This window comes from Natator depressus, chromosome 1, assembly GCF_965152275.1.
Source record: "Natator depressus isolate rNatDep1 chromosome 1, rNatDep2.hap1, whole genome shotgun sequence".
NCBI lineage: Eukaryota > Metazoa > Chordata > Testudines > Cheloniidae > Natator > Natator depressus.
The window spans coordinates 291,510,684-291,537,225 of NC_134234.1; the positions used below are offsets into that span (position 1 = coordinate 291,510,684).

At 40.8% G+C, this 26,542-nt stretch overlaps 1 protein-coding gene across 1 annotated transcript in view; it reads right to left on the reverse strand.

The window, feature by feature from the left end:
• ARID2 (AT-rich interaction domain 2) overlaps nt 1-26,542 on the reverse strand; it is a 167,990-nt gene that overhangs the window by 52,741 nt on the left and 88,707 nt on the right. The window contains exons 7-15 of the mRNA XM_074942169.1: nt 22,312-22,378; nt 21,977-22,227; nt 20,680-20,776; nt 20,385-20,594; nt 18,961-19,125; nt 14,823-14,898; nt 10,317-10,451; nt 9,378-9,577; nt 6,087-8,947 (exon numbers count right to left, since the gene is read on the reverse strand). Of these exons, the coding sequence (XP_074798270.1) occupies nt 6,087-8,947; nt 9,378-9,577; nt 10,317-10,451; nt 14,823-14,898; nt 18,961-19,125; nt 20,385-20,594; nt 20,680-20,776; nt 21,977-22,227; nt 22,312-22,378 (4,062 nt within the window). The remainder of the gene's footprint in view (nt 1-6,086; nt 8,948-9,377; nt 9,578-10,316; nt 10,452-14,822; nt 14,899-18,960; nt 19,126-20,384; nt 20,595-20,679; nt 20,777-21,976; nt 22,228-22,311; nt 22,379-26,542) is intronic.

Genomic DNA, 26,542 nt, shown 5'->3' on the forward strand with positions numbered 1-26,542 from the left:
GACAAGGTGGATGAGGTAATATTTTTGATTGGACCAACTTCTGTTGGTGAAAGAGACAAGTTTTTGAGCTTACAGAGCTCTTTTTCTAATATCCTGGGACCAACACAGCTACAACCACACTGCATATAAAGCATTATATTCTTTTAATTCATGTTGCAATCCATGTCTCATATTTCAATGTAATCAACCTCCCAACCTCAGGCAACTCTGTTAAAACTGTAAATACCATTTTCGAAATAATGCCTCCTACTATCCTTTAAATTTCAGTTTTAGATAAAATGTAAGCACAAACACAAAGGACCCGGCCTCTACAAAATTCAGCAGTCTACCCTACCGAAACACCTCACTTTTAAAATGACTACTCTAGTCAAAGGGTCTATACTGGGTTTTGAGCCACCAGCGCAGCTACACAAGTGCAAATCCTTTAGATGTTGTGTGTCAACAGAACAGTCAGCTGGAGTAAGTTAGCTGGAGCAAGTTGCATGAGTGCAAATCATGGTTAATACCAGTGCATTAGCACAGTGGCTAAAATACAGTATAGACAAAATAAAGGTAAGGAAAAAACAAAACAGCTGGTACACAGTGAACTGGTAAAACCGGTAACGATTAAATTTTACAAAATGGAATACATGATCTATTGAGTTATAATAATTGAGGCCCAGTCCTTCATGCAGCTCCGTATGGGGGACCCCTGTTCTCATGCAGAGCTATTTTCAAGATCAGGTCCTTACTCTATACTTCTGCTCCCTAATAATATATAGATACACACATACACACATGCATGTTGTGATTGTCACACGTGTGTGTGTTTGTGTGTACCACTACTTGTGCAGTGAATAGTTAATATGAGCAAAATTTTCAAAAACATTTCCGTCATTTACCAGACAAAGTCATAGGACTTAGGAGCCTAAGTTACTTAGCGCTTTTGAAAATTTCACCTTATGTACTCAATGTTCTCAAAATATGATGTTTATCACAGGTAGCTCACATGTGGAAAATAAAAACAGCAGGATTTTGGGGGGTATGAGGGAGGGGTTGGGTAGGGGGACAGGCATTAAAATAAATGTCCTCTTTAATGATAGTAGATTATTGAAGTTCAAATCTAATTGCATCAGGAGTGAATGACAACCAAATGAAGAGCTTCTGTATTTTAGTAGCTCCAGCTGAGCAGTTCATTTGCTCTGTGGATAGGAATGAATTATGTCTCCTGGGGCTATGCACCTGCTTTCTGGTGCATGGAAACTCAGCCTACTGATCAATGGAAGATTGGAGCCAATGTTTATACTCCTGCTCACAATTTTAGCAGACTGCTTCCCACTCAAGGATGCTATAAGTGGGCTGCCTTAAGAAAAATGGAAGTGTCTGTTTATGAGGGAGTGATGATGGTGAGGGAGGGACTGATTTTTTTAAAAAGCCACATAGGTAATTAAGTGTAATTTTCTCCCATCCAGGCATCTGACATGACATTAGAGCATTCTATAAAGCCAATTGGGACAAACTAACTTGGTTATGTTCAACAAATGTTTTGTGGGAGCTTGGAAAAAAAAAAAAAGCCGTAAGTAATTACTCATTTCTTTTTCCTTCTTCATGCACCAGTCCAGCACAATGCCTCAGGGAAGTAACAACCCATAAACAGAAAACATGTAAATAAAGGGAGAGAAAGCCACCAAAGTAAGATGCCAGCTCCCTCCACCCTTCAGGCTACACCTAGGACTGGCTAAATGCAGATGCAAATAGAGATAAACACCTTTAAGCAATGACATGTGTGTCACACGCGCCTGTTTGAGACAATCCAATAAACACGATATTTAAATACAAAATCAAATCCTATATCTATATAATAAGATTCCAGGATTGTCACTCTGTGTGTCACTGTAAAGCCTAGAATAGGGGTCGTCAACCTTCGGCATGCAGCCCATCAGGGTAATCTGCTGGCAGGCCGCGAGACATTTTGTTTACATTGACTGTCCGCAGGCACAGCTCCCCGCAGCTCCCAGTGGCCGCGGTTCACCATTCCCGGCCAATCGGAGCTGCAGGAAGCGGCGGCCAGCATGTCCCTGTGGCCCGTACCGCTTTCCACTTCTCCTTCATAGGTAATGCTGCTTCATAGATCATGCCGCTTTTCCACTTCTCCTTCATAGGTCATGTTTTCTGTAATCATTTTTGTTACTCTTCTCTGGACTTTTTCCAATTTGTCCCCATCTTTCCTGAAATGAGGCACCCAGAACTGGACACAGTACTCCAGTTGAGGCCTAATCAGTGCGGAGTAGAACGGACGAATTACTTCTTGTGTCTTGCTTACAACACTTCTGCTAATACATCCCGGAATAATGTTTGCTTTTTTTGTAACAGTGTTACAATGTTGACTCATATTTAGCTTGTGATCTACTCTGTCCCCTAGATCCCGTTCTGCAGTACTCCTTCCTAGGCAATCATTTCCCATTTAGTATGCGTGCAACTGACTGTTCCTTCTTAAGTGGAATACTTTGCATTTGTCCTTATTGAATTTCATCCTATTTACTTCAGACCATTTCTCCAGTTTGTCCACATCATTTTGAATTTGAATCCTGTCCTCCGAAGCACTTGCAACCCTTCCCAGCTTGTGGTGTCCACAAACTTTATAAGTGTACTCTCTATGCCATTATCTAAATCACTGACGATATTGAACAGAACCAGACCCAAAACTGATCCCTGTGGGACCCCACTAGATATGCCCTTCCAGTTTGACTGTGAACCACTGATAACTACTCTCTGGGAACAGTTTTCCCAACAGTTATGCACCCACCTTATATTAGCTCCATCTAGTTTGTATTTCCCAAGTTTGTTTATGAGGTCATGTGCAACAGTATCAAAACCCTTACTAAAGTCAAGATATACCACGTCTTAACGCTTTCCCGCTATCCACAATGCTTATTACCATGTAAAAGAAAGCTATTTGGTTGGTTTGACACAATTTGTTCTTGACAAACCCATGTGGACTGTTACCTATCACCTTATCATCTTCTAGGTGTTTGCAAATTGATTGCTTAATTATTTGGTCCATTATCTTTCTGGGTACAGAAGTTAAGCTGACTGGTCTGTAATTCCCCGGGTTGTCCTTATTTCCCTTTTTATGGATGGGCACTATATTTGCCCTTTTTCAATGCTCTGGAATCTCATCTTCCAAGACTTTTCAAAGATAATCACTAATGGCTCAGAGATCTTCAGTCACCTTCTTGAGTATGCTAGGATGTATTTCATCAGGCCCTGGTGACTTGAAGATATCTAACTTGTCTAAGTAATTTTTAATGTGTTCTTTCCCTATTTTAGCCTCTTTTTAGCAAATCATCTTTTGAGTTTCTTTGTTTATCGACCAAACTAACTAATAGAAGCTTCAGTGGAAGTTTTGTGTGTTCCTTTATCTCACTTGACAAAGGCGGTTGGCAGCATGATTCTGTGGAAAGTTGGAGAAATGCAGTAGGGAATAATGGGGGAATGAGAAAGGGTAAGGCTGCGATTTAGTCACAGAGGTCACGAAATGCGTGACTTCCAAAGACTTCCGTGACCTCAGCCAGTGCCAGCAGGCAGACCCCCCCCCCGCAGCTCCTGGCCACCGCATGGGCAGCAGTGGGGACCCCGCAGCTCTCCGCCTCCGTGTTACCCAGGGGGACCCCCAGAGTTCCTAGCCACCCCGAGCGGCAGGGGGGACCCCCAGCAGCTCTCTACCTCCATGGGTGGCAGGGGGGATCCCCGCACCTCCCAGCCACCTCCACGGGTGGCAGGGTGGGCCCCCAGAGCTCTCCATCTCCGTGGGTGCCGGGGGACCCCCAGAGCTCCTGGTCGCTCCCCTGCTGCCCCAGGAGGCTGTGCTCCCTGCAACTCAGAGCCGCCAGCAGAGAGGGCCCCTGGAGCTGCCCAGGCTCCCCATTTTGTCATGGATATTTTTAGTAAAATTCAGGGACAGGTCACGGGCTTCTGGGAATTTTTCATTATTGCCCATGACTTTTACTAAAAATATCCATGATGAAATATTAGCCTTAAGAATGAGGCAGAAGAATAAAAACTACCTCAAAAAAAGGATGGGGGTTTTTTTTTTGTTTTTTTTTTTTAAAGTGTATAGCAGTAGTATGGCAGAACCACTGGTAATATATTTCAAATGGGAAAAAAATCATACATATTTTTCTCTCACTCTCTTCCTCAACAATCTGAAAGAATGACTGTCTATTAACAGTTCTGAGAAACATTCTCTAATTCGGATCAGCTATGTGTCTAGAGCACAAATATTCACAGTCAATTATTTTAGTTAAAAACAATCAGGTCAATCCTTGATAAGACAGTTCAACATTTTCTGTATTCATCGGATCTTTAATGAGGGTACTCAAAAAAACAAAACAAAACAAAAAAAATTAAAAAACCCCAAAACCCCCAAACTGCACAAACACCAAAAACCACCCACACTCTGTACTCTAAGCAATGCATAGCTAATGTATCCATTTTGGGGAAAAGATATTACTTACCAAAATCTGGTGAACCCTTATGCTGCACATTGGCAATTTTCTTTTGTCGTCAAACAACTTTTATTCAAATCAAAGATCATGTGTCAATCAGAATAATATACATATTTGATTTTCATTTAGATTTGCAAAATTTTCACAAAGTATTCTCACAGTTAAAAGAAAATTATTCATCATTACCAAAGAGATTTCTTGTCTAAAGAGTTAAGGCATCAGACAGATTTCAGTAAAAGTCTAACTTGATGACAGTGCAGGAGTACCACCCTGATTAAGCAGGTATCCGCTTAAGTGGATTCTAGTTATAGCTCTGTTTGTGTCCATAAGTCTACATCTACTAAATACTAAAAATGAACGAGTATCAAGTAAAAAAAAAGTTTATTAACTCAATGCCTAAGAACACTAACCCAAACAAAGATTTCTCTGATTTTTCCCTCTCTTTCCACAATCTGTCTTCCTCTTATCACCCTCATATTAGTGAATATCTCTTTTGCTCTAATTCAGAATATGAAACAGTTTCTTAAAATGAATTCTCCATACATGAAATTAAGGGATTTTCTGACCATATGCTGTGCTAAAATAACTAGAGAATGTAAGAATTTTGAATATAATCAGGAATTTTCCTGGAAAATGGTACTGAGATGTGCAAACTGGAATACTCCTATATACAATAGTACAGTAGGTGCTAAATGTCATATTAAGAATGGACACATACTATAGCCTACACTGGTGGTGAGGTACGAGGAAGCTTGCACTTATAAAGGTAAATAAAGTTTAATCTCAAAAAGAAACTAAGACCCCTATCCTCCAACCTGATCCATGCAACAGATTATTATGCCTGTGTAGAGTCCATCAGATAGGACCGCAGAATCAGAACCTATGGTGGAAAGAAACAGCATCCTTTTTGACCAATGGACAAACACGATTTTCTACTGACTGGAGTAAACTTAAACTGAAACATTTATTATCCTTTACGGATTTCCAAACCCAAAAACTTTAACTTTTTTCAGTAAGCTCGAAGACAGTGGTAGAAGTATAAGCAACTGAGACATTTTATAATATCTATACAGAAATAATTTGAAATTCACTCCTCAGAAATATACTTATGTGAGCTACTAACAAAATGTGTAAGAACAAAATATAAAACACTACACAAAAGTAGAGACTGCCACCTAATAGAACACCTATTCTAAGTGAGGAGGCAAGATATGGACAACTCTGAGAGCAAGAAATGATAAAACAAATAATTTTAAGATTCTAAAATACAAAGGACTATTTTTAACCTTCAAAATAACAAAGCAATTAAATAACAGAAAAGTAAACACAAGGGGTTTTCCCTTGATCCATAATCAAGTTGAAATTTGTTAGACTTTAATCCTTTTAAATAAATTTAAACTATACTACTATAACTGGCATCAAAAACAGAATGAGAAGTATCAGAACAGCTTAAGTAGGAGCACACTAACAACGATTTTATGAAGATTTGAAATCCCACAAGGGGGATAATATCTGAATAGCAAATTTACATTTTGACATATCTGTTTCTTTTACAAACCATATTTGGTAAAATAAACACAAAAAGTTTGCTTAACCTACCTGTGTGACCATGCTTTGTATATATGTTGCTGGATGCTGCTGCTTTTGCTGAACAGCGCTTTCTATTGCTACTTTAGCTACAGTGCTTGGATCCGCCCCAGCTGGCACAGCAACCATAGTTGCACTGCAACCTGCATTGTTGGGGTCACTGATTGTAACAATTCTAACTCCTACTTTATTTGGAATTCCTGGAACAGTTTCCCTATCATTATCCTCCGCTGGCCTTTTTACAGTTTTGCATTCTGCTGTGCCATTAGTAGACCGAACTTCAGATGACAGGGTAGACTGGGACACTCTAGGTCCTGAGTGTGGAACTGCTATGATTTGATGCCCCTGTATAACAGAGGCTGTAGATTGTGGTGAGACAACTACACTTGGGCGTTGCTGAGGCACATCTGAATTCAAACTTGAAGCTAAAGGTCCATTAGGTAAATCAGTGTTGGTACCACTAAGTTGCTGGGTTAACAGTTTTGCAGCTTCCTGTGTACCGCTTACAACAGGTGAACTACTGAAAGTTAATACAGGTCCATTAGAAATCCTTTCCCCTTGATCACCTTTGGCAGTCTCTTGCTGCATGACATCTGAATTCCCTTGTTCCACTGGAGAGATCTCACCATTTCCTACATGATTGGAAGTTTTGTGATTTGGAATGTTTTTGCTCAAATGAGAACCATCTCCTTTATCAAAATCACAGATTCCATTAACTAGGGGCTTCTTCAAATCACTTTTAATTTCCTGTGTGTCCATTTGTTCAAAGTTCTGCTTTCCAGGAGCTCCATTCTCACCCAATTCTAATGATGGCCCGTTACTGACTTGTGAGCACTGATTGGCCTCATTTTGAGTTTTCCCTGAGTTAGAAGGAGGTAGACTGGAGTCATTATACTTTCTCCCATTTAAAAGACTTCCCACCTGCATATCATTTTCCTTTGCATCCCCATTACTGGTGTTCGCAGCTCCTCTTCGGCAAGAGGGATTTTCCATAACTTCAATTTTACGTTCATGAACGTGTAAACCTGTTGCTTCCTTTGCTTCTTCCTCCTTTTGGCAAATTATTTTATCACCTTTGAATGGAGGAGCAGCAGCACATGGTGATTGTCCAGCTGGAGGTGCTTGAGTAGTTGGAAGTGTTTGCACCTGAAGCCCAACTCCTGTCTGTGTTCCACTCATTGAGATTCCTGCTGGAGCAATGAGCTGAGTTGTATTTCCCTGACTCACAGTTGCAGTAGCAAAACTAGTATTTGGCACAACTGTTATGGTAACCTGGTTGCCAGAAGTCCCTTGGAAAATGGTTGCTGGGCTATTTGAGATCAACTGGCCTGGCAATATTTGTAGATTAGAAATGGGTACTGTTTGTACTGCCCCTTGGGGCTGGATTGCGCTCTGGACCAGCTGAACATTTTGCTGTCCAACTAATAGCTGCTGAGCTGGAGACTGTCCTTGAACTCCAAAACTTGGTGCTTGGTTATTGGCCACCTGATAAACCACCTGAGGGCTAGGGGCTCTTGCGTTGTTAGGTGGAGGAATCTGTGGAGCTGGGAGTATAAGCTTACCACCAGGAGTTGAAGGGCCTCGTTTTGGAAGAAGCAGCTGTTTTATCAGACTAGATTCTCCAGACGAAGGCTGACCAACTCCTGCATTAGCTTGCTGTGGCTGAACTTGCATTTGTACCGGTTGTTGTTGCTGGACTTGTACTTGTACCTGTTGTTGTGATGGCGCGGGTGAATGTTGCTGCTGTTGCTGCCTCTTCACGGAAAGCATCTGGCTGACAGTAGGAGGGGGTCCTTGTGACTGAGTAGTAGATGGAGATGACATTACTGTAGGAACCTGGTTATTTGTAACTGGTCCAGGAGACGGTGAGGAAGATGGAGTTATGTTTGGTTGTCCAGTCAACTGGACAGTTTGCCCAGTTGGAAGAGAAGCTGGATTAGTTAGCACAATTTGGTGAATGGCTGGTGCATAAGTTTGACCTTGCTGAGCTGGCTGGCTTACAATCACTACACTTTGTTGGGATGGTGGCGGCTGCTGCTGCATGGGTTGCTGTACCACTGTAGGTGGGACTTGCTGAGAAGGTAGAGGCTTTGGAGCAATATTCTGAAACCCTACCCTAGAAGTTTGTGGATTTTGGACACCAGCAATAGTAACCACCTGCCCAGCTGCAACTTGGAAATTCTGTACTGTAGTGGCAGAAACAATATTGGATGCAGAGGTTGTGACATATTGTTGGGGTGCTATGATGACTGTGTCTTGTTGCTGGTTACCAGCAGAGGGCTGCTGAGATGAAGTTTGCAAAGGTTGTGACGATGTAGTGATTAACTGTTGACCCTGTGAAACTGCTGAAGTGCATGCTGGTAGGTTCTGTACTCTGCCAAATATATGACCCTGAGGTACAGCTTGTTGAATTACCGTAACAGGAGTGCCTGAAGGTATCTGTCCTGGTACCACTGCATGTAGTGGAGACTGTTGTTGAATTACAGGTTGGTGGTGAAGCAATGTCTGAGAACTGACAACAGCAACAGATGGTTGTGGTCCTGCACTGCTGTGATTTTGATTAGAAGCTTGTGCTGCTCCACCTACAGCAATAGTAACAGGAACTGCAGATTGGGAAACCGAGCTCTGTATTACTGTGGCCTTGACTACCTCACAGGAAATTGGAGTTTTATTCTGAATGACAGTCACGGTAGCATTTTGTTGTTGCTGTGTGTGAACTGAAGGATTTTGTGGAATTCTAGAAACAGTCTGTGCCACAGTGTGAACACCTTGAATTGGAAAAGACATCTGTGTTGCTGTCAGATTTGAAGACTGGTTGTTAACTGGGGTCCTCTGAAAATGGTTTCCTACACTTTGTGGTCCATGTGGGATTCCTGTTGACCCAAATAAAATAAAAAAAATCAGAAGTCTGAATGCAAAAATCCAAACCAAACCAAAACAGTCCCACCCCCACACCTCAAAGCAAAACACACAAATATAAAGAATCAAAAATCCCAAATTTGAAATGATCATTACAGCCAAGTGAAGTCGTTTCTAAACTCAGCTATAGCATGTCTGGATTAGTGGTGGACATAAGAGTGGCTTGTCTGGTGACTTGCAAATTTAGGGATTAGGTGTCAAATGCTAGGCAGTATCTACCCAGACACTACTTAGTAACACTATCATCCAACACTATAAAGCATTAAACAAAAAAATTAAACAACTAGTTTCTCAAAACTTCTTTTCACTGAAGTTTGTTTTACTATAGTTTCAGAAGCAACAAAAATGGCTGCCACATAAAATATAATGTAAAAGATAAAGAACCTGCTGGTGAAGGGGACGGAGATACATCAGGAATAGAATCAACCCGGACGACAGGGGTAGCAGAAGTTGGTTGTTGCTGATAGTACATCTGAATGGGAAGTGGTATAGCTCTCCTTTTAACTCCTACTACGTGTATATGTGCCTGCCCGTTGTTATTTGGATCCTCTACTCTCTTCACTGTGTGATTTGGAAAGACAGTTCTGCCAAACACAAACATACAGCTATATACATAACAAAAATTCAGTCCTTTCACAGTGTTATTTTTTTCCCTCTTTCTTTTTATTTTTAGCACATTGACTCTGTTCTGTACGTAGAGAGGACAAAGACAAACATATATACAAAAACTAAGAAGTCAAATACTTCATTGAGTACCTAACTGCAAAATCTAGATCCAGGATACTACTGTTAGTCAGTTAGGGTTCAACCTCTGCCAAAAAGAGAAGGAATGGGCATGGGAAGTCCCCATTCTATTTTTCATACAGAAGAGTATTTTCCAATGGCTAATATTTCGTGACAGCATCTGTTTCTGCAGAGATGCAGCCTGTCATGTGTCTTCTCACCAGAGTGAGATGCTCAGATGCTTTTTTTAGAAGACTACCTCCTTGGGGACTGAGAGGTTCACCAGAATTAGCATTTCCAATGGACAAGAGAAATGAAAACTGTAACCCCCAAAAGCTAAAAGTGGAAGAAATATATGGCCAAACACATACAGCAAGCGCTAACAAAGTCTTTACAAAGAACAAAATAATTGCATTGAACTATCAAACTTTTTTTTTTTTTTTTTTTTTTTTTTTACTTAAAATTCCAAATGCTAACAGATCAGAGCAGTCTTTAAAACTCATTTCAGAGTAGGTATTTCCCTAAAGAAGTCTGAAGTTGCAGATTAGCATTAGGCATCCACAATCTTCTGTTTATTCTTCTATAGACTTTTCACCTTACCGAAGACATTTATAAAATCCAGTTGATGTTAGGATTCCACCTCGAGCTAATTTACTGCAGGTTGAGAGGTATTCAGAGTACATTTCCGCTCGAGAGACTGAGCAATCTGAATTCACCTCAAAATGTGCATTCAACCTAAAAATGAAGAAAGAAAAATAAATGATGAAACACACTGCAACATGGACATTACTTTTTAAAGGGTTGAAACGCTACTGTCTGGCTGAGTAAAGGATTTTGGACAATCAGTAACAACACTGCTAATTTAAAATATTGAAAACAGCATTTTAATGCACTCTCCTATCAAACACCTCCTCAATACAACGTAATTTTGTCTTTCACGATGTAAACCTCAATGCCCAAAGTTAATACAAGGAAAAGCACAAAGATACATGGCAAAAATCGATCACATAACATCCTGTTGAGATTAATATTTACATATATAATATGCAAGACTTAGTAACATATTCAAAAACCAAAAACTTATCTGAGAAAATTTCAGATTGAAAATGTGTTTCAATGAAGTCCCCAGAACAACTTTATATATTCTCTACAAAATTCTACAACTTTAAAAAAAAGAAAAAAAAAAAAACTACATATAACCCACAAATGTTAGAATATCTGGAAATTAACAGCTCAGTTCCTCACTGCCATATAATCCTTAATCATCTGCTCACCCCACCCAACTGTGTCTATCAGTTAAATAAATTATAAATTTAAAGGCTTCAAACTATATCTTTTAAACTTTAGATCAAAAGTCAGATATACTTTAGCACTGCATACTCATTCTCTATCAAAGGTTTCCATCAAAAATTTGCTGACCTTACAAGTCAAAATAAGTTTTTCAGACTGATCTGCTAATCTAGATGTAGTGCAATACACAGGAAAATCAGAGATATAGTAACAACCTTACCCTGAACTACCAGGATCATAGGGGAATAGGAGTGCTACAGAGGCAGAACATTCATCCCTGGAGGCAAGCAGGGTGAAGGCCTCATGTTGTCCTCGAACAACCGGCTCTGGCCAATGCTCCAGGCAATATCAATAAATTCCCAGGGAGCGAAGCAATGTGTGGTTCCTGAAGGACCTCCACAAAAGCACAGCCAACCAAAAAAAAAAAAAAGGATATTTTCCTTAACTGGTAATTTTTATTTCTTTGAGATCCTCTATGCCAGCTCAGAAAGTTGGGAAATAGTTCCTTTCTGACAGCAAATGGAGACAGCAACAACTCTCTACAGAACACCAAAATATCTGCACTGCCATGCAGGCTCAAAGAGTATCAATATATTTTTTAAACTGTCAGCAGTACAATCTATATCACCTGTAGGATTTGAAAAAACACACCGTGTTCTCTATTGTTTAGCATCATCTAAAAGTACTATAACCAGAATGTAACTGGAAATTCTAAAGAGAAAGAAAGCAGATGAGAGAATTTAGTGTTGTCTTCTTTCATAGCCAATACAACCAGGCTATGCCCCCCAAATTTTTCCTACCCATGTGCAGAATGAATTTTGTCATGTGCACCAATACGGAGGTGATGTGTGACATATCACCTTCATATTGGTGCACATAACAAAATTCATGTGATGGGGGTGAGGGCTCCGGCTGGAGGTGCGGGCTCTGGGGTGGGGCCAGGGATCAGGGGCTCAGGGCTGGGGCAGAGTGTTGGGGTGTAGGGGTGTGAGGGTTCCGGCTGGGGAGTGCAGGCTCTGGGGTGGGGCTGGGGATGAGGGGCTCAGGGCTGGGGCAGAAGGTTGGGGTGTGAGGGCTCCGGCGGGGGGCTCCGCCTGGGGGTGTGGGCTCTGGAGTGGGGCCCGGGATGAGGGGTTTGCGGTGCAGGAGGGTGCTCAGGATCTACGGTGGGGAGAGAGGACTCCCCACAGCTCTCTCCCCCGGCAGCAGCAGCACCTGGGCTGTGGGGGAGAGGCGCCTCTCCCCGCTGCGGCAGCTCTGGGGTTGGGGCTGCAGGATAGGTGCTCCTCACAGAGCAGGTCTGGGCCAGGGCTGTGCTGCCTTGGCTGCACCTGGGGCTGCGCCGCCCCAGTAGGTCTGGGCACCCTGTCTGTGGCTGGGTCCGGGCTACTCCGGTCATACCACAGCAGAGCTGGGGCTGTGGAAGGGGCACCCTGTGCCCCGGTCGCAGCAGGTTGGAGACCAGACTAGGTGGGGTGCTGGGGGAGGGGCGCCCCTCCCGCGGCAGGTCCCCAAGCGGGTTCCTTGAGTGCCTGCACGGTGCTAAATAGGCTGCTGCGTGGCTGTGCAGCCTCACACCTTACAGGGAACTTAGAATACTACACCAGTAAACATTATGCCTTTTTTTTTTTTTTGCCAAACTTTTACTATAGTTACAAAAATTGAATCCACATTCTGTGTAATAATGCATAGATATTATGAAAAAAAAATCAATATTCCTGCTTTCTCTAACCAGATTGTCATTAAAAACAGTGTCAGTCTCCCATGACACACACCAGTATCACTGTGACCAATGAATGTCAGAGAAGATGTTCTGTATCTCATAATCTTGATTTGGGAGTTGGTGATTAGACCATGATGTGCACTTACCTTGCAGGGGATCCTTATTCCGGCCCAGTTGGCTTATAATATTAGGGATATTAGTTTTAATACATTGCCCCTCTTTAGCATGTCCTTCTGCTGCTTCCAAGTGATAGCAATATTTCTAAATTCTTTCATTATGACTTACTACCTTCCAACTTCTCTCAGTAAGAGACAGTGACAAAAACTTACTAAGAGATTTTACAGGGGTAAAAACCGCTCCATGTTAGTCTCTTTCAACTGTGTTTGCATTAAAGCTATTTCCCATTCTTCAACTCCAAGAAAAACATTGGAAAAAATATCATGGTTAGTATTATATTTTAGGCTTGTGTACAGGGCCACCTGTTGTTTTATATCTTTTGGTTCATTTCCATTTAGAATTCAGAAAAAGAAAAATAACTATAGAGTACAAAGCACTTTGTTACCTAGCACAGAATCAGACAAAAAATAACCACTACAGATCATTCTGACATTGCGTTGTAAGATTTGTTTAATTACATTTTGTCATCTGATGGTGTTACACAACTGCAGCATAGCACAGTGATTCTGTTGCCTTTTTCTACTTCTTCCACCAAAATATTGTTTTTCCTGTTCCCCAAATCCTGGCTACTGCTGAATAAGAGGTGGCATCTGTGGAATCTTTCTCCGATTTAATTGCCCATTCCTGCCTGCTTGAATGCAAGAGAGACTATTCTGCATCATTCCTTTTTGGTTTTGGGGGCCAGAAAGATTTCAGTGACTTCTTTTCTTCCTTTCCTAGGATAGGAGGTTGGCAGAACAGCAGCATGGGAAGCAGGGGAGACTGATTGCTCACTGTTTGTGCATTATTACTTCATATCTCAGTGGGACTGCTCTACTGTCTAATTCCCAGGCAGAAAGAGTATAGTATAAATATAACCTGTAGAATTCATAGCTGTATACAATGGGCTTCTGAAGAAGCAGGTTTGAGAGGAGGAATACGCAGTTTGAGAGGAGGAATACGCAGATTCCACTTATTTTGGATTATGAAGATTTCAAATACTAGCTGCTATTTTCTAGCTAAAAACTTCTATCTGAGGTTTTCTATATTAACTATATCACTGTAGTATCTAAGCTCAGAGTCTCATCATATGTTAGCATCAACTAGTAATAACTCATATTAATGATACCTCACACAGAGCACAATATAAGTGTCTAACTACAGGCAGGGGCAGAGGAGGCAACTCAGTTGACCAGCTAGGATCTACAACAGAACTACTCCTGTGCAGTCAAAATCTTTGCTTAACTTGTAAGTGAAATGACAGACTTTCAGTGTAGAACCATTCTGCTTCTTGTAAAATGCTCCCCACTTCACTGCAAAGACATTTGTGTATAGATGAATATCTGAATCAATTCAATAACTAGATCCATCTTGTGAATGTATTAACCCATATCATTCCCAGCAAGGGAAACGGGGAGTGTTGGAAGTGGAAGAGTTTCGGGAACTGATCAACCCAAAGACTTAGAATTTGAGCAGACACAAGTATAGGTCAACACCAGTTTGAGGAATCACCCTAGTCCTACTTGAGAGCTACGAGTTGGGGATCAATTCTTTAGACTATTGGATGTACAAACATACATTATAACTAGTAAAAATATTAAACCAAGTATGGGGCGGGGGGTCAGAGGAAAAAAAGGTCTTTCATCTTCCCTGGTTTGTTTGAGTCTCCCACTGATGAAATCCCAGCCTTCCAGAAATCTAGTTTCAAAATTTGAGAAACACTTTCTTGTATAGCTACAGTAGCACAAGATGAAAATACTGTTCAGTTATATAATGCTGCTCTACAGTTTTACAGCAAGACTAGATTTGTAATTGAATTAAATTATATTCTAAAAAAGAGAAAACAACTAGTTTGAAGTATCATGTCAAGTGGCTAATATTTTGTGTTGTTTTTCCTTCTTCCTCAAGAAAGTATTTGAATGGAACTGTATACTTACCACTGGCATGCAAATTTCTCACTGTCTATTTCTACTATTCCTGGTGGTGGAGCAACATGCTGTGCTGCTCTTGATGCTGTGGAAAAGGAAATAAAAAGATAAATTTGCTGACACATAATGATGATTCTTCCTATAAAACTGAACATCTCAGGCAACACAAAGGATCATCTGAAGTTCAGTGGTTTCAAATTAGATTTGAAATTTGTTTTGTATTTTTGAGAGATCTCTCCCCTCACTCTTCCCCCAAAGAAGTTCATTTTGACAAAATTAAATGTTAGGATTAATTAATTACTTACATCTACTGAGAGATTCATAGACACAAAGTATAACTACATACATTTTAAGAACTCCCCACATCCATGTCTTAAAAGGCAATAGCTTATTTATTACTGAATGATCAGATTTGCTTTAAATCAACTCTGTTTAAATGCATGCCAAGTTGTTTCAAAGATGTAATGAGATGTGTGTGAGGACACATCTCCAGCAAGGTTTTTAGCCACTAGTGTAACTGTATTAGTGCAAACTGCTAGTCTAAATGTACTGCACTAGTATAAACCATGACTTGCACACCTGGCTTGAAACTGGTTTTATGATAGGATGGAATGAAGTAATAGGAACCACCAGAGCCATGGACAGTAAGAAGGAACTGAGAAACAAGTTGGTCCACTTCACCCTTCTTCCCCGGGAGGAGGATATGTCAAGGGTATGAGGCCAGGTGCAGATCCATTGACACTGATGGCCAAATACTTCTGATCTCAAGTTCATGAGGCACATGAGCACCAACATACAGACACATACATATAGACAATCACTCAAAGAAGAAAATATTGCTTTTTCTCAAGCTTGGTTGACCCCTCTGTCTTACCTCCTCAATTCTTCCTGCCTGCACAAATATTCTAGCAGCTTATATCCCAGGGTGGAACTAATCAGAACCAACTTGAGTTGACCTTAAAGCAATAAAAATTGACTACATCTTTATGCAAGATTCAAGCATATGACATCAAGATGCTTCAACAGAATAGCAATGCACTCTTGTCCAAGGGTGTTAAATCCTGCCATGTTACTTAATTCTCTTTATAAAAAATGAATTACACTTTCAAATAGGAGACCTAGCCCTGGTGATCCATGCCATCATCATCTCTGTGCTGAACTACTGCAATGATTTGACCACAAAGGCCACACAGAAGCTGCAACTACTGCAAGATGCAGCGGCCTGCCCATACGGCCAGTTCACAGGCAGTCCTGTAAACCTGTGTTACACTGGTGATCACTGACCTGCAATAGGTCTACACAGAGTTCTATATCTGCTTCAAGGTCTTGGCACGAATCTTTAAAGATCTTTAAACATGCTAGGACCTAGCTACCGTAAGTCTCTATCTTCCTGTCTAGCACTCCCATTTATGATTAGTAGGAATCATGCAGCTGATGCAAACGATCAGGGGCATGTCATTCTCAATGGTGGTCCCTTAGCTGTAGTATTCCCTATCATTATTCAGAATACTGAGATGGTCTGGGAACAAATAAGGTTTTCCCAACTACTTTCCCTTAATCTATTTTTCAGTTTATGTGCATCCGAGGTGAGGGGGGATGTGCGCTCATGCACCATGTGCGCAAGCACTTCTTTGCTTAAAGAAAATGCTAAAACATGCTCAGGGCACCATTTTCAAAATAGTAGTAAGTTTAGTATTTCTGAACTAATTTTTTTCCAAATATTAAAATCACATTCCTCGTTGAGGATTATGTTTGAACTTTTAAATAAAAATGCTTTCAAGTTTTCTGAACACATAAAAGTCTCAGTTGTTCTTTAAAAGTAGGCAAGCAACTTGCAACCACTTAAAATTGGATCAGCTGCTCAAGTTAACTTAAAAACAAAACAAAGAAACACCTTCAAGAGCAGACCAAACTTGGAAAGTTTTCACCAAAGGGCAAACTTTTGAAAAAGTTACAAATCATGGGAAAAGAGGACTACAGAATGAAATGTAAAACAACTACTAATGCTGCCTTAAGATATGTTTTGTGAGTAACACAAATACTAAGATTTTAGTTTGCAGTGGGAAATTATTATTTTGTAGAATGAAAATGTGACTGATACTGGGATATAATTATCTCATCCTTCAATGCTTTCCACATTAATTTAACTCTTTCAACCCAAACCGCTAGGTCACCTGGTTCAGTATCATGCAGGTATTTCAGTGTAGTCCTATTAGAGTCAAACATGTTCCATTAAATAAAAAAGCAGTAACTAAAAAGTAAAGTTGTACATGAATGCTTACACTACTTATATGATTAATACAATTTATTCCAGTAACCTGCTTTACAGAGGTGCAGCACATCTATATTTGGAGTTTGCTCCTGTCTAACTACACCAATGTAGTCATATCTAAGCAAAATTCTCTAACGTGGGCAAGGCCTTCAATCAGCTAGCAAAAAATTTGTCAAGATTTTATGGCTCATACTTTTCTGGAGTCAAGTCACTGTGAACTGCAATGTTTTATAAAAAATGGTTTTGAGAAGAAGAATCTGATTAACTGAGAAAGGTTCTGAATGAGTGGGTAATCCAACAAACCACAATGTCTATTAAGTCCAAGAGGGAAAGGGAAAAAATACTAGGAAAAAACTTAAGTTTATATTTAGTCACAGAAATGAAACGGAAGTATTAGAGTCTTTGAGTCTGACCCTGACTTGAATGGGAGTTGCAGCTCACCAACATGTCTCAGGTTTACACCCTTTAGGAGCTTCCGGGAACCACACAAAGGCAGTATGGGCCTTTAAAAAGTGGTACTTTAAGTACTGAGGGGGAAAAACTGGGGGGGGTGGTAATGGAGTTGGATTTTTTTGGCAGGGGAGGAGGGAGTTTTTAAATTTGAACATTTTTAAAAAAATTATTATTTTTTTAAAAGCAGCAACTTATGTCAAGATGTGTATTAGTTATTTCAAAAGATCTACACTTTTCAAATGGCTGAAAGCACTTGACTCTTGGGTCTCCAGTATGAGCCAAATCCTGCAGGTTTTACTTTCACTGAAGTTATGGGAGTGAGGGCAGCAGGACTAGGACCAGCAAGTACACGCTTGATTGTATTATCAGTGGTTTAATTAATGAGAGTGACATTTACATTTGGATTGGATGAGTCACTGTAGATGCCATGATCCAACCATGCCCATAACTTTCTTGATATGCAATGTATACTTGTGAAAAGCACTGATTTAGACATTTTTCTCCTATACTTGCTGTAAGAGGAACCACATAGGTCAGCAGAATGTAATTTTGTATATGAATTTAACAAAAAAATGTCTTGTTAAAAACCCTGTGTGTGTGCGTCAAAAGATACCAAATATCTAGAGTGCAGTTTTGACCCTACTAAAGTCAAAGAGTGCTTTATCATTCACTTCAATGGGGCCAGGATTTCGCTCTGAAAATAGATTTCTACAACTAAACAATATCAAGTACATTCTGAGGTTCTAATGACCTCAACAAAGGATGAACTTTCCTTTAAGTTTTAATTGCAGGTGTTAAACTTTGGCTCACATCACAAATGAAATGTTTAGTGGCTTCAATGCAGTCATGAGAATTTTTTTCAAACTTCATTTCTATGATTCCATTAGATCTGGTAGCCCATTTTCCTAGAATTTGACCCAAACACTAACTGAGAACATATTTTACATACTGCCACCTACTTACTAGTCACACAGAATATAACACAAAATGGACTTGCTACCTCTCTGTGAGTTGTAGATATTTTGTTGACATGCAAATGAACAGGTTAATTTTAGATAAAAATGTGTAACATATTCATTGTGTACATTTTCAAGACTGACAGCGTTGAAAAATGTTAAGACTCTTTCCATGTTACTTCAGAGTGTTTTCATGTAATGACCAATATTGTTCCAAATATTTATTCAATTAGAAAAAGAAAAAGATTAACTTAACATCCATTTTGCCAGCAACAATACTAAAAATATGCATGTCTGATTTGACATATTGAAGCACAAGTAAATCATTAAATTACACACAGCTATATGACTATACACATGCACGCAATTATATAGCTACAGATAGAAAAACAGATGGATAGTCACATATGCTATAAAGAATGTTCTACAGAAATACAAAAGGATGTTCTCCTACAATAGCACTAACCTGGGACAGCTGTTGCATGGGCCTGTGAGGAAACATGCTCCACCGCCTGTGGCCTGATTTCAGATACTTGATGGTTGGAGCTCTGATGTTCAATGAGTTTTACAGCAGTAAGTGCATCAGGTCCAAACATCTGGATGTCCATAGAAACCAGACATACTAATGTATCTAAAACATTAAATGCAAAACCAATAACGATATTACAACAAAACGAATATGAGTGTTTGGTACTGAACACACTGATTTGAATTAAACCTGACACTTACTGAAAGAAAAACAAACCCTCACATATTTCTGTGGATTTCTACATAATATTTTTCATGGCATATAAAGCCGATATATAATGCAAAATCCTGACCTGCTTTGGTCTCTATTTTCATTAATACTCTGAGAAAATAAAAATTCAGTTATGTAAATATGCGGCAACAATATGCACATAATATACAGTAACTCCCCACTTAACGTCCTCTCGCTTAACATTGTTTTGATCTTATGTCCCTGCTCCATTACTGAACATGCCCCATTTAAAGTTGTGCAATGCTTTGCTATAACGTCGTTTGGCTGCCTGCTTTGTACACAGCTGGCAGCCCCGCTATCAGCTCCCCTACGCCCCTCCCACAGCGCCTCCCACCAGCCGGCAGACCACGCAGATCAGCACCTTCCCCCTCCTCCCCCCGTCTCCTGCCAGCGACAATCAGCTGGCTTGCGGCGTTCAGGAGGGAGGGGGAAGGAGCACAGGCAGGAGGCAGGGGAGGGAGCGGGAGCCTGCACGCCATGTCCTCGCTCCTCCCCGCTCCCTCCTGAATGCCACAAGCCAGCTGACTGCCGCGGGCAGGAGGCAGGGGAGGGAGGGTGAAGGAGTGAGGACACCGTGTGCGGAGTAAAGGGGGAGTGGGGTGGGAAGAAGAGGCGGGTTAAGAGTCGGGGCTTGGGGGAAGGGGTGAAATGGGCGGGATGAGGGTTGAGCCCCCCCTTCTTCCCCCCAGTGCTTGCAAAGTAGGGGAAGCTGCCACTGCTGCTGCACAACGTGCTTCTCCTAGTCTACAGCACCTTCAGCCTCCTTGCCTGCCTCATTGTCTCCAGTGCCAGTGGGCTGTGCCTGTGTGGGGTAAGACGGGGGCACCTTCCAACTATAGTACCGTGCTGTACTGTACTGTACAGCAAAAAAAAAAAAATTTCCCTGGAACCTAACCCCGCTATTTACATTCATTCTTATGGGGAAATTGGATTCACTTAACACCATTTCACTTAAAGTCACATTTTTCAGAAACATAACTACAATGTTAAGTGAGGAGTTACTGTACAAACACATACATTCTCTAAACTCTGACAAAGTAAAATTTTTGAATCCCTGAATGTGACACTGTGTCAATTCTTTTTCCTCAACAAATAAACTAATATGAGATTTTGTTTTGCTTCTTCCTCACCTATGCTCTTGTCTACTTTAGCAATCTTTGTGCAGGCCACTTCTCCCATTTCTGTGAGCATGTATAGCACTTCGAGTGCTGAGATTACAAGCAGCACATCTGGTAAAGTGAGATGACATATTATCTCTTTGTAGGATTCTTGATCCACATATTCACAAATTAATACACCATTATCTTCAGCTTTACAAAGATTCCCCAAGATTTCCATGCCTGAAAAACAAATATAGAACAGTATTAAACAGCCAAAAATCATTCTCTTAACTGTTTACAAAAAATTAGCAGTCTAAGACCTTACCTCTCATTTTTAAGAATCTATCCCTTGCCATTAGGCATTTTGTAACAGTGTGAAACATTAGATGAGTAGTTTTGAAATCAACAGGGTCCAACAGAAGCTGAGAGAAGGGAAAAAACATTATTTAAGCTGCAGTCCACGTTGTACATACAGTCATAATAGTTACAGTTCTTAAATTTGCATACCAAATTCAATGCTCAAAAGTCTTTATATGTTGGAATATGTTGTCACTTGTGTGAGCACGTAAGACTGTGCTTTAAATGCCTAGAATTCTTTATTATTATTTTTTAAATTGCATTAACCCTTTTCTCTTCTGAAGTATTTGGGAAGAGGCTCTGAACTTCTCTTTGTTCTTTGAGTCTTTACAGTAAGGAAAATAACTGAATTCCTAGGCTGTCATCAGGATGGATATGAATGTTTTCCTGAGCCCTGAGAAATAGTAGCAGTGATTAGGGATGAATTTCCCCCTGCGGCTTTCACCATCCTTTGTCCTGTTTGTACAACACCTAGTACAATGGGGTCCTGGTCCATGGCTTGGGTCCCTAGGCACTATGATAAATTCTGCTACTACTACCACCACTACTGCACTCTCAAAGGCCCTCCCACACACACCAGGACCACGCAGATATCCATGAAAACACCATCCTAGTCAGAGTTCTATCAGTAGCTGAGCACTACAGTGTCTCCTTCCCTGCTATTTACTCATTACAGGATTTCAATATATACACAATATCAAACTTTATATTTATCAGTGGTGTATAATGCCATAAAATGGATTGAGTTGGCCTGTTACTGTTTCTTCTTACATCTAAATATCTTTAAAAAGAAAAAGTCTCCCTCACTGATGATATACCCATGTGTATGTGACCTTCCCAAAGTCCCCCTGGTTTTCTCATACTCATTATTATAACCAGTGTACTGATACCTATTATCTGGTGACACAGGAATTCTTGTACTGTCATAGTGGAGTTATGATTTATAAAGTATAACCTGTATGAATATTTTTCATTTTTAAAGTAATTCCCCGGTGCCCTGGAATTTCAATTGAAAATCATAGATGATTTGAAGGATCACATGCCCCCACACAACTCCATTCCCTCACATGTCTGTGCTTAGGCAAATTGGGGGCCCCACTCTACATCTGATTCCTAGCCTCGTGCATTCTGTTGAAATCTATTATTTGCAAATTCAAAGCACTTATTCACTACTACTTCAAATAAACACACAAAAAATAATTAAATTTAAGACATCAGTCAAGCTACTTAATACTAAAGTAGCACCTTCTCCAAAGTATATTTACCTCTGCTGCAATATTTCCTAGTGTGTCAAGCCCCAATTGTCTTAGAGAAATAAAATGACTATGAGCAGAGAGTAGCAGGAACCGAAGACAGGTACGATTAGCTGCCAAAAGTTTAACGTTTCCCTCCTCAAAAGAAAGATTTCGTAATATCACTGCAATCTGAAGTACCCGCTGCCCTTCAATATCATTAATGCCCAACTTGCGAGGTGGATGAAATAAGGATTCCCATATCCATTCTTCTGATGGAACATCTACAAAAGAAAAAAATCAACTTTAGCTATTCCTTTTCTATATTTACCAGAACTTATCTAATCAGTTTATTCAAGACATCTCACCTTGAGATTTGTTTCGGTCAGAAATGAGGTCACGTACTTCATTATCCTCGACAATATCCTTCCAAAACTGAGAACAGAATAAAAAGTAAAACTGAATTTCTAAAGTGTGATGTTTCCTTTAAAAACACATTTGTTTTCTCTTCCGCATCTTTAAAATATTCACAAATGGTTATGGATGTGTTTATCACCATTCCATCCCTTGAAAAAAATCCTCTTCCCATTCATGTCAGTTACTATTGCATCTTAAAGATGATCTCTGTATAAATAATGGTACATTCTTCACTCCAGAGCTGAAACGTATAATGTTCAATATATTACAGCTGCTTTAAAGTAGTCTTCCTGCCATCCTTCCAAGACACCAAAGGTACTCCATCCACAATCAACCAACAGGATCTGAGACCTATTCCTATTCCACCACAAGGAATTCAAAGTACTTTACAAATTAAGGGCCTGATCTGCAAACCTTTACTGTGTGGCTAGTCCGACTACAGTCAAGATTAATCATATGATCAAGGATATGCAGGATCAAGCTCATAAGCTAATAAAATATATAGGAATCACTTAATTCACTACTAAAATATAGCTGTCTCTTAGGTGAAATGCAACAGCTTTATCATCACAGAGCAAAACCCAGGAAACAATTTAGGACAAGAAACGAAAATTGTTATAGCCAGATTAATTATAGGAGAATTTTTGGTACACAGCATAATTACCCAAACTAGACTGTGACCATGATACTAAGGTTCACACCCCTACCCTCTTGAAAATGCTATGATTTGTTATGTTTACCTGGATTGAGGAAGGGTTTGCACACTAAACACATCTAAAGTGCTTTATACAAATATTCAGTAAGTTTCTATGACAGGCCAGCAGCTCAGTTTTATGTCACATTTGAAAGATGACATCTCACGCTGAACAATGCCTCCAAATATCACACTGGGCACTTTGACACAGGAGTTTTACCTCTCATTTGAACATCTTGAATTATTGAAATTAAAGAGACAGACCAGATTAGAGCAAATTCAAACTTTATACTGCTGGGAACAAAAAGGTTTTTCATTCGAAGGAAATTTCTCTTCTTAATCCTGATGCTATCAGCAATATTCACAGAAGTGTGGGAGTATGTCTACACTGGCAGAGTTACATCGCCGTCAGTTACAGCGCCACTCAGAGACTGCAGAAGGGAAACTGCTGTTGTGTGTTCACACTGTCAGCTACCTGTGCAATAGCATGTTCACACTTGTGGCACTTGCATCGGTATTCGAAGTGGTGCACTCTGGGCAGCTATCCCACAGAGCATCTCTTCCTCTTCTGCCGCTAAGAGTTGTGGGAAGGCGGAGGGGGTCCCAGGGCATCCTGGGTCCTGTCCCAATGCCGCGTGATGCATTGATTCATATCGCAGCAATCCCTGTGCTTCCGTCCACATTTGGTGCCATCTTTCAATGGTTTGTGTACTGCACGCTCTGCCTCTTTGGTCTGCAAAAATGGATCCCACACTGTTGACCAATATGCTGCTCACTCTCACTAACACGTCACGAGTGGCAGTGGAGTTATACCTTCAACTACAAAGGCAAGAGGAGTTTGACATTGATCTCGCCACGAGTAGTATCTACGACACAAGATTGCTTTGGCATTCACGGAGGTGCTGACCACAGCGGAACACTGTTTTTGGGCTCGGGAAACAAGCACTGAGTGGTGGGATCACATCGTCATGCACCTCTGGGATGACTAGCAGTGGCTGCAGAACTTTCGGATGAGGAAAGCCACATTCATGGGACTGTGTGATGAGCTCGTCCCAGCCCTGTGGCACAAGGACACGAGAATGAGAGCTGACCTGTCGTTGGAGAAGCACAAGGCGATTGAACTGTGGAAGCTGGCTACTCCAGACTGCTACTGATCAGTCACTAACCAGTTTGGAGTGAGAAAGTCGACCATTGGACTCGTGTTGACGGAAGAGTGCCGGGCCATTAATCGCATCCTGCTCCAAAAGACCGTGACTCTGGGCAACGTGTGTGATATTGTGGATGGCTTTGCACAAATGGGCTTCCCTAACTGCGGAGAGGCGATAGGTGGCATGCATATTCCAATTCTGGCACGAGACCACCTAGCTACCGAGTACATTAATCGGAAGGGGTATTTTTCTATGGTTCTCCAGGTGCTTGTAGATTACCGTGGGCGTTTCACCGATATTAACGCAGGCTGGTCAGGAAAGGTGCATGACTCACGCATGTTTCGGAACACTGGCTTGTTCAGGAAGCTGCAAGCAGGGACTTTCTTCCCGGACCAGATGATCACCGTAGGGGAAGTCGAAATGCCCATTGTGATCCTGGGAGACCCTGCCTACCCCTTAATGCCGTGGCTTATAAAGCTATAGATGAGGCACCTTGACAGCAGCAAGGAGCGGTTCAACAATAGGCTGAGCAAGTGCTGAATGACTGTTGAGTGTGCTTTTGGCCGTTTAAAGGCCCACTGGTGCTGCCTATATGGGAGGCTGGACCTGGCCAATGACAATATTCCTATGCTTATAGCCGCAAGCTATACGCTCCATAATATTTGTGAGGGGAAGGGTGAAAGCTTCACTCAGGGCTGGACCACTGAGGCTCAGCGCCTGGAGGCTGAATTTCAACAGCCAGAGACCAAGGCTATTAGTTGGGCGCAGAGCGGAGCCATAAGGACCAGGGATGCCTTGAGGCAGCAATTTGAAGCTGAAAGCACTAATACTTGTTGCTATGCTTGGGAGTGCAGTGCCTGTAATGCTAGGAGGTGATTGTGATTGGTGCAGACGATGCACTATGAAGGTTTAAGAAAACTGCCTGTTGCTTTGCAGGGCTCTGTTTGCTTTCAATTAATGGAATAAAGATTACTTTCAAACCAAAACAATTCTTTTATTAAAAAACAACATGCTGAGGAGATAGACAAACAAAAAAACACATCAGCACTGTGTGGGTGGGCAAAGGAAGGATCCCAGGAGAAGGTGGGGTCCCAGGACAGTTAAAAATTTGTGTAAGTCCAGGTATCATATGCAACCTTGAAATCCGTGCAAGCTGCATGGACACTTTTGAAAGGCACCATAATAGAGGCTCAACTTAAATGTATATCCCAAATTAAAAAATATAATAAAAGTACTATAAAAGAGCCACCGTGGCTTAACAACCATGTAAAAGAAGCAGTGAGAGATAAAAAGGAATCCTTTAAAAAGTGGAAGCCAAATCCCAGTGAGGTAAATAGAAAGGAGCATAAACACTGCCAAATTAAATGTAAAAACGTAATAAGAAAAGCCAAAAAGGAGTTTGAAGAACAGCTAGCCAAAAATTCAAAAAGTAATAACAGAATGTTTTTTAAGTACATCAGAAGCAGTAAGCCTGCTAAACAACCAGTGGGGCCCCTGGACGATCGAGATTCAAAAGGACCACTTAAAGATGATAAAGTAATCACAGAGAAACTAAATGAATTCTTTGCTTCAGTCTTCATGGCTGAGGACGTTAAGGAGATTCCCAAACCTGAGCTGTCTTTTGTAGGTGACAAATCTGAGGAATTGTCACACACTGAAGTGTCACTAGAGGAGGTTTTGGAATTAATTGAGAAACTTAACAGTAACAAGTCACCGGGACCAGATGGCATTCACCCAAGAGTTCTGAAAGAACTCAAATGTGAAATTGCGGAACTATCAACTATGGTTTGTAACCTGTCCTTTAAATCAACTACTGTACCCAATGACTGGAAGATAGCTAATGTAACGCCAATATTTAAGAAGGGCTCTAGAGGTGATCCTGGCAATTACAGACCGGTAAATCTAATGTGAGTACCTGGCAAATTAGTTGAAACAATAGTAAAGAATGACAGGCTTCAGAGTAGCAGCCATGTTAATCTGTATCCGCAAAAAGAAAAGAAGTACTTGTGGCACCTTAGAGACTAAAATTTATTTGAGCATAAGCTTTCGTGAGCTATAGCTCACTTCATCGGATGCATGCAGTGGAAAATACAGTTGGGAGATTTTATATACCCAGAGAACACGAAACAATGGGTGTTACCATACACACTGTAACGAGAGTGATCAGGTAAGGTGAGCTATTACCAGCAGGAGAGAAAAAAAACCTTTTGTAGTGACAATCAAGGTGGGCCATTTCCAGAAGTTGACAAGAACGTCTGAGGAACAGTAGGGGAGAAAAATAAACATGGGGAAATAGTTTTACTTTGTGTAATGACACATCCACTCCCAGCCTTTATTCAA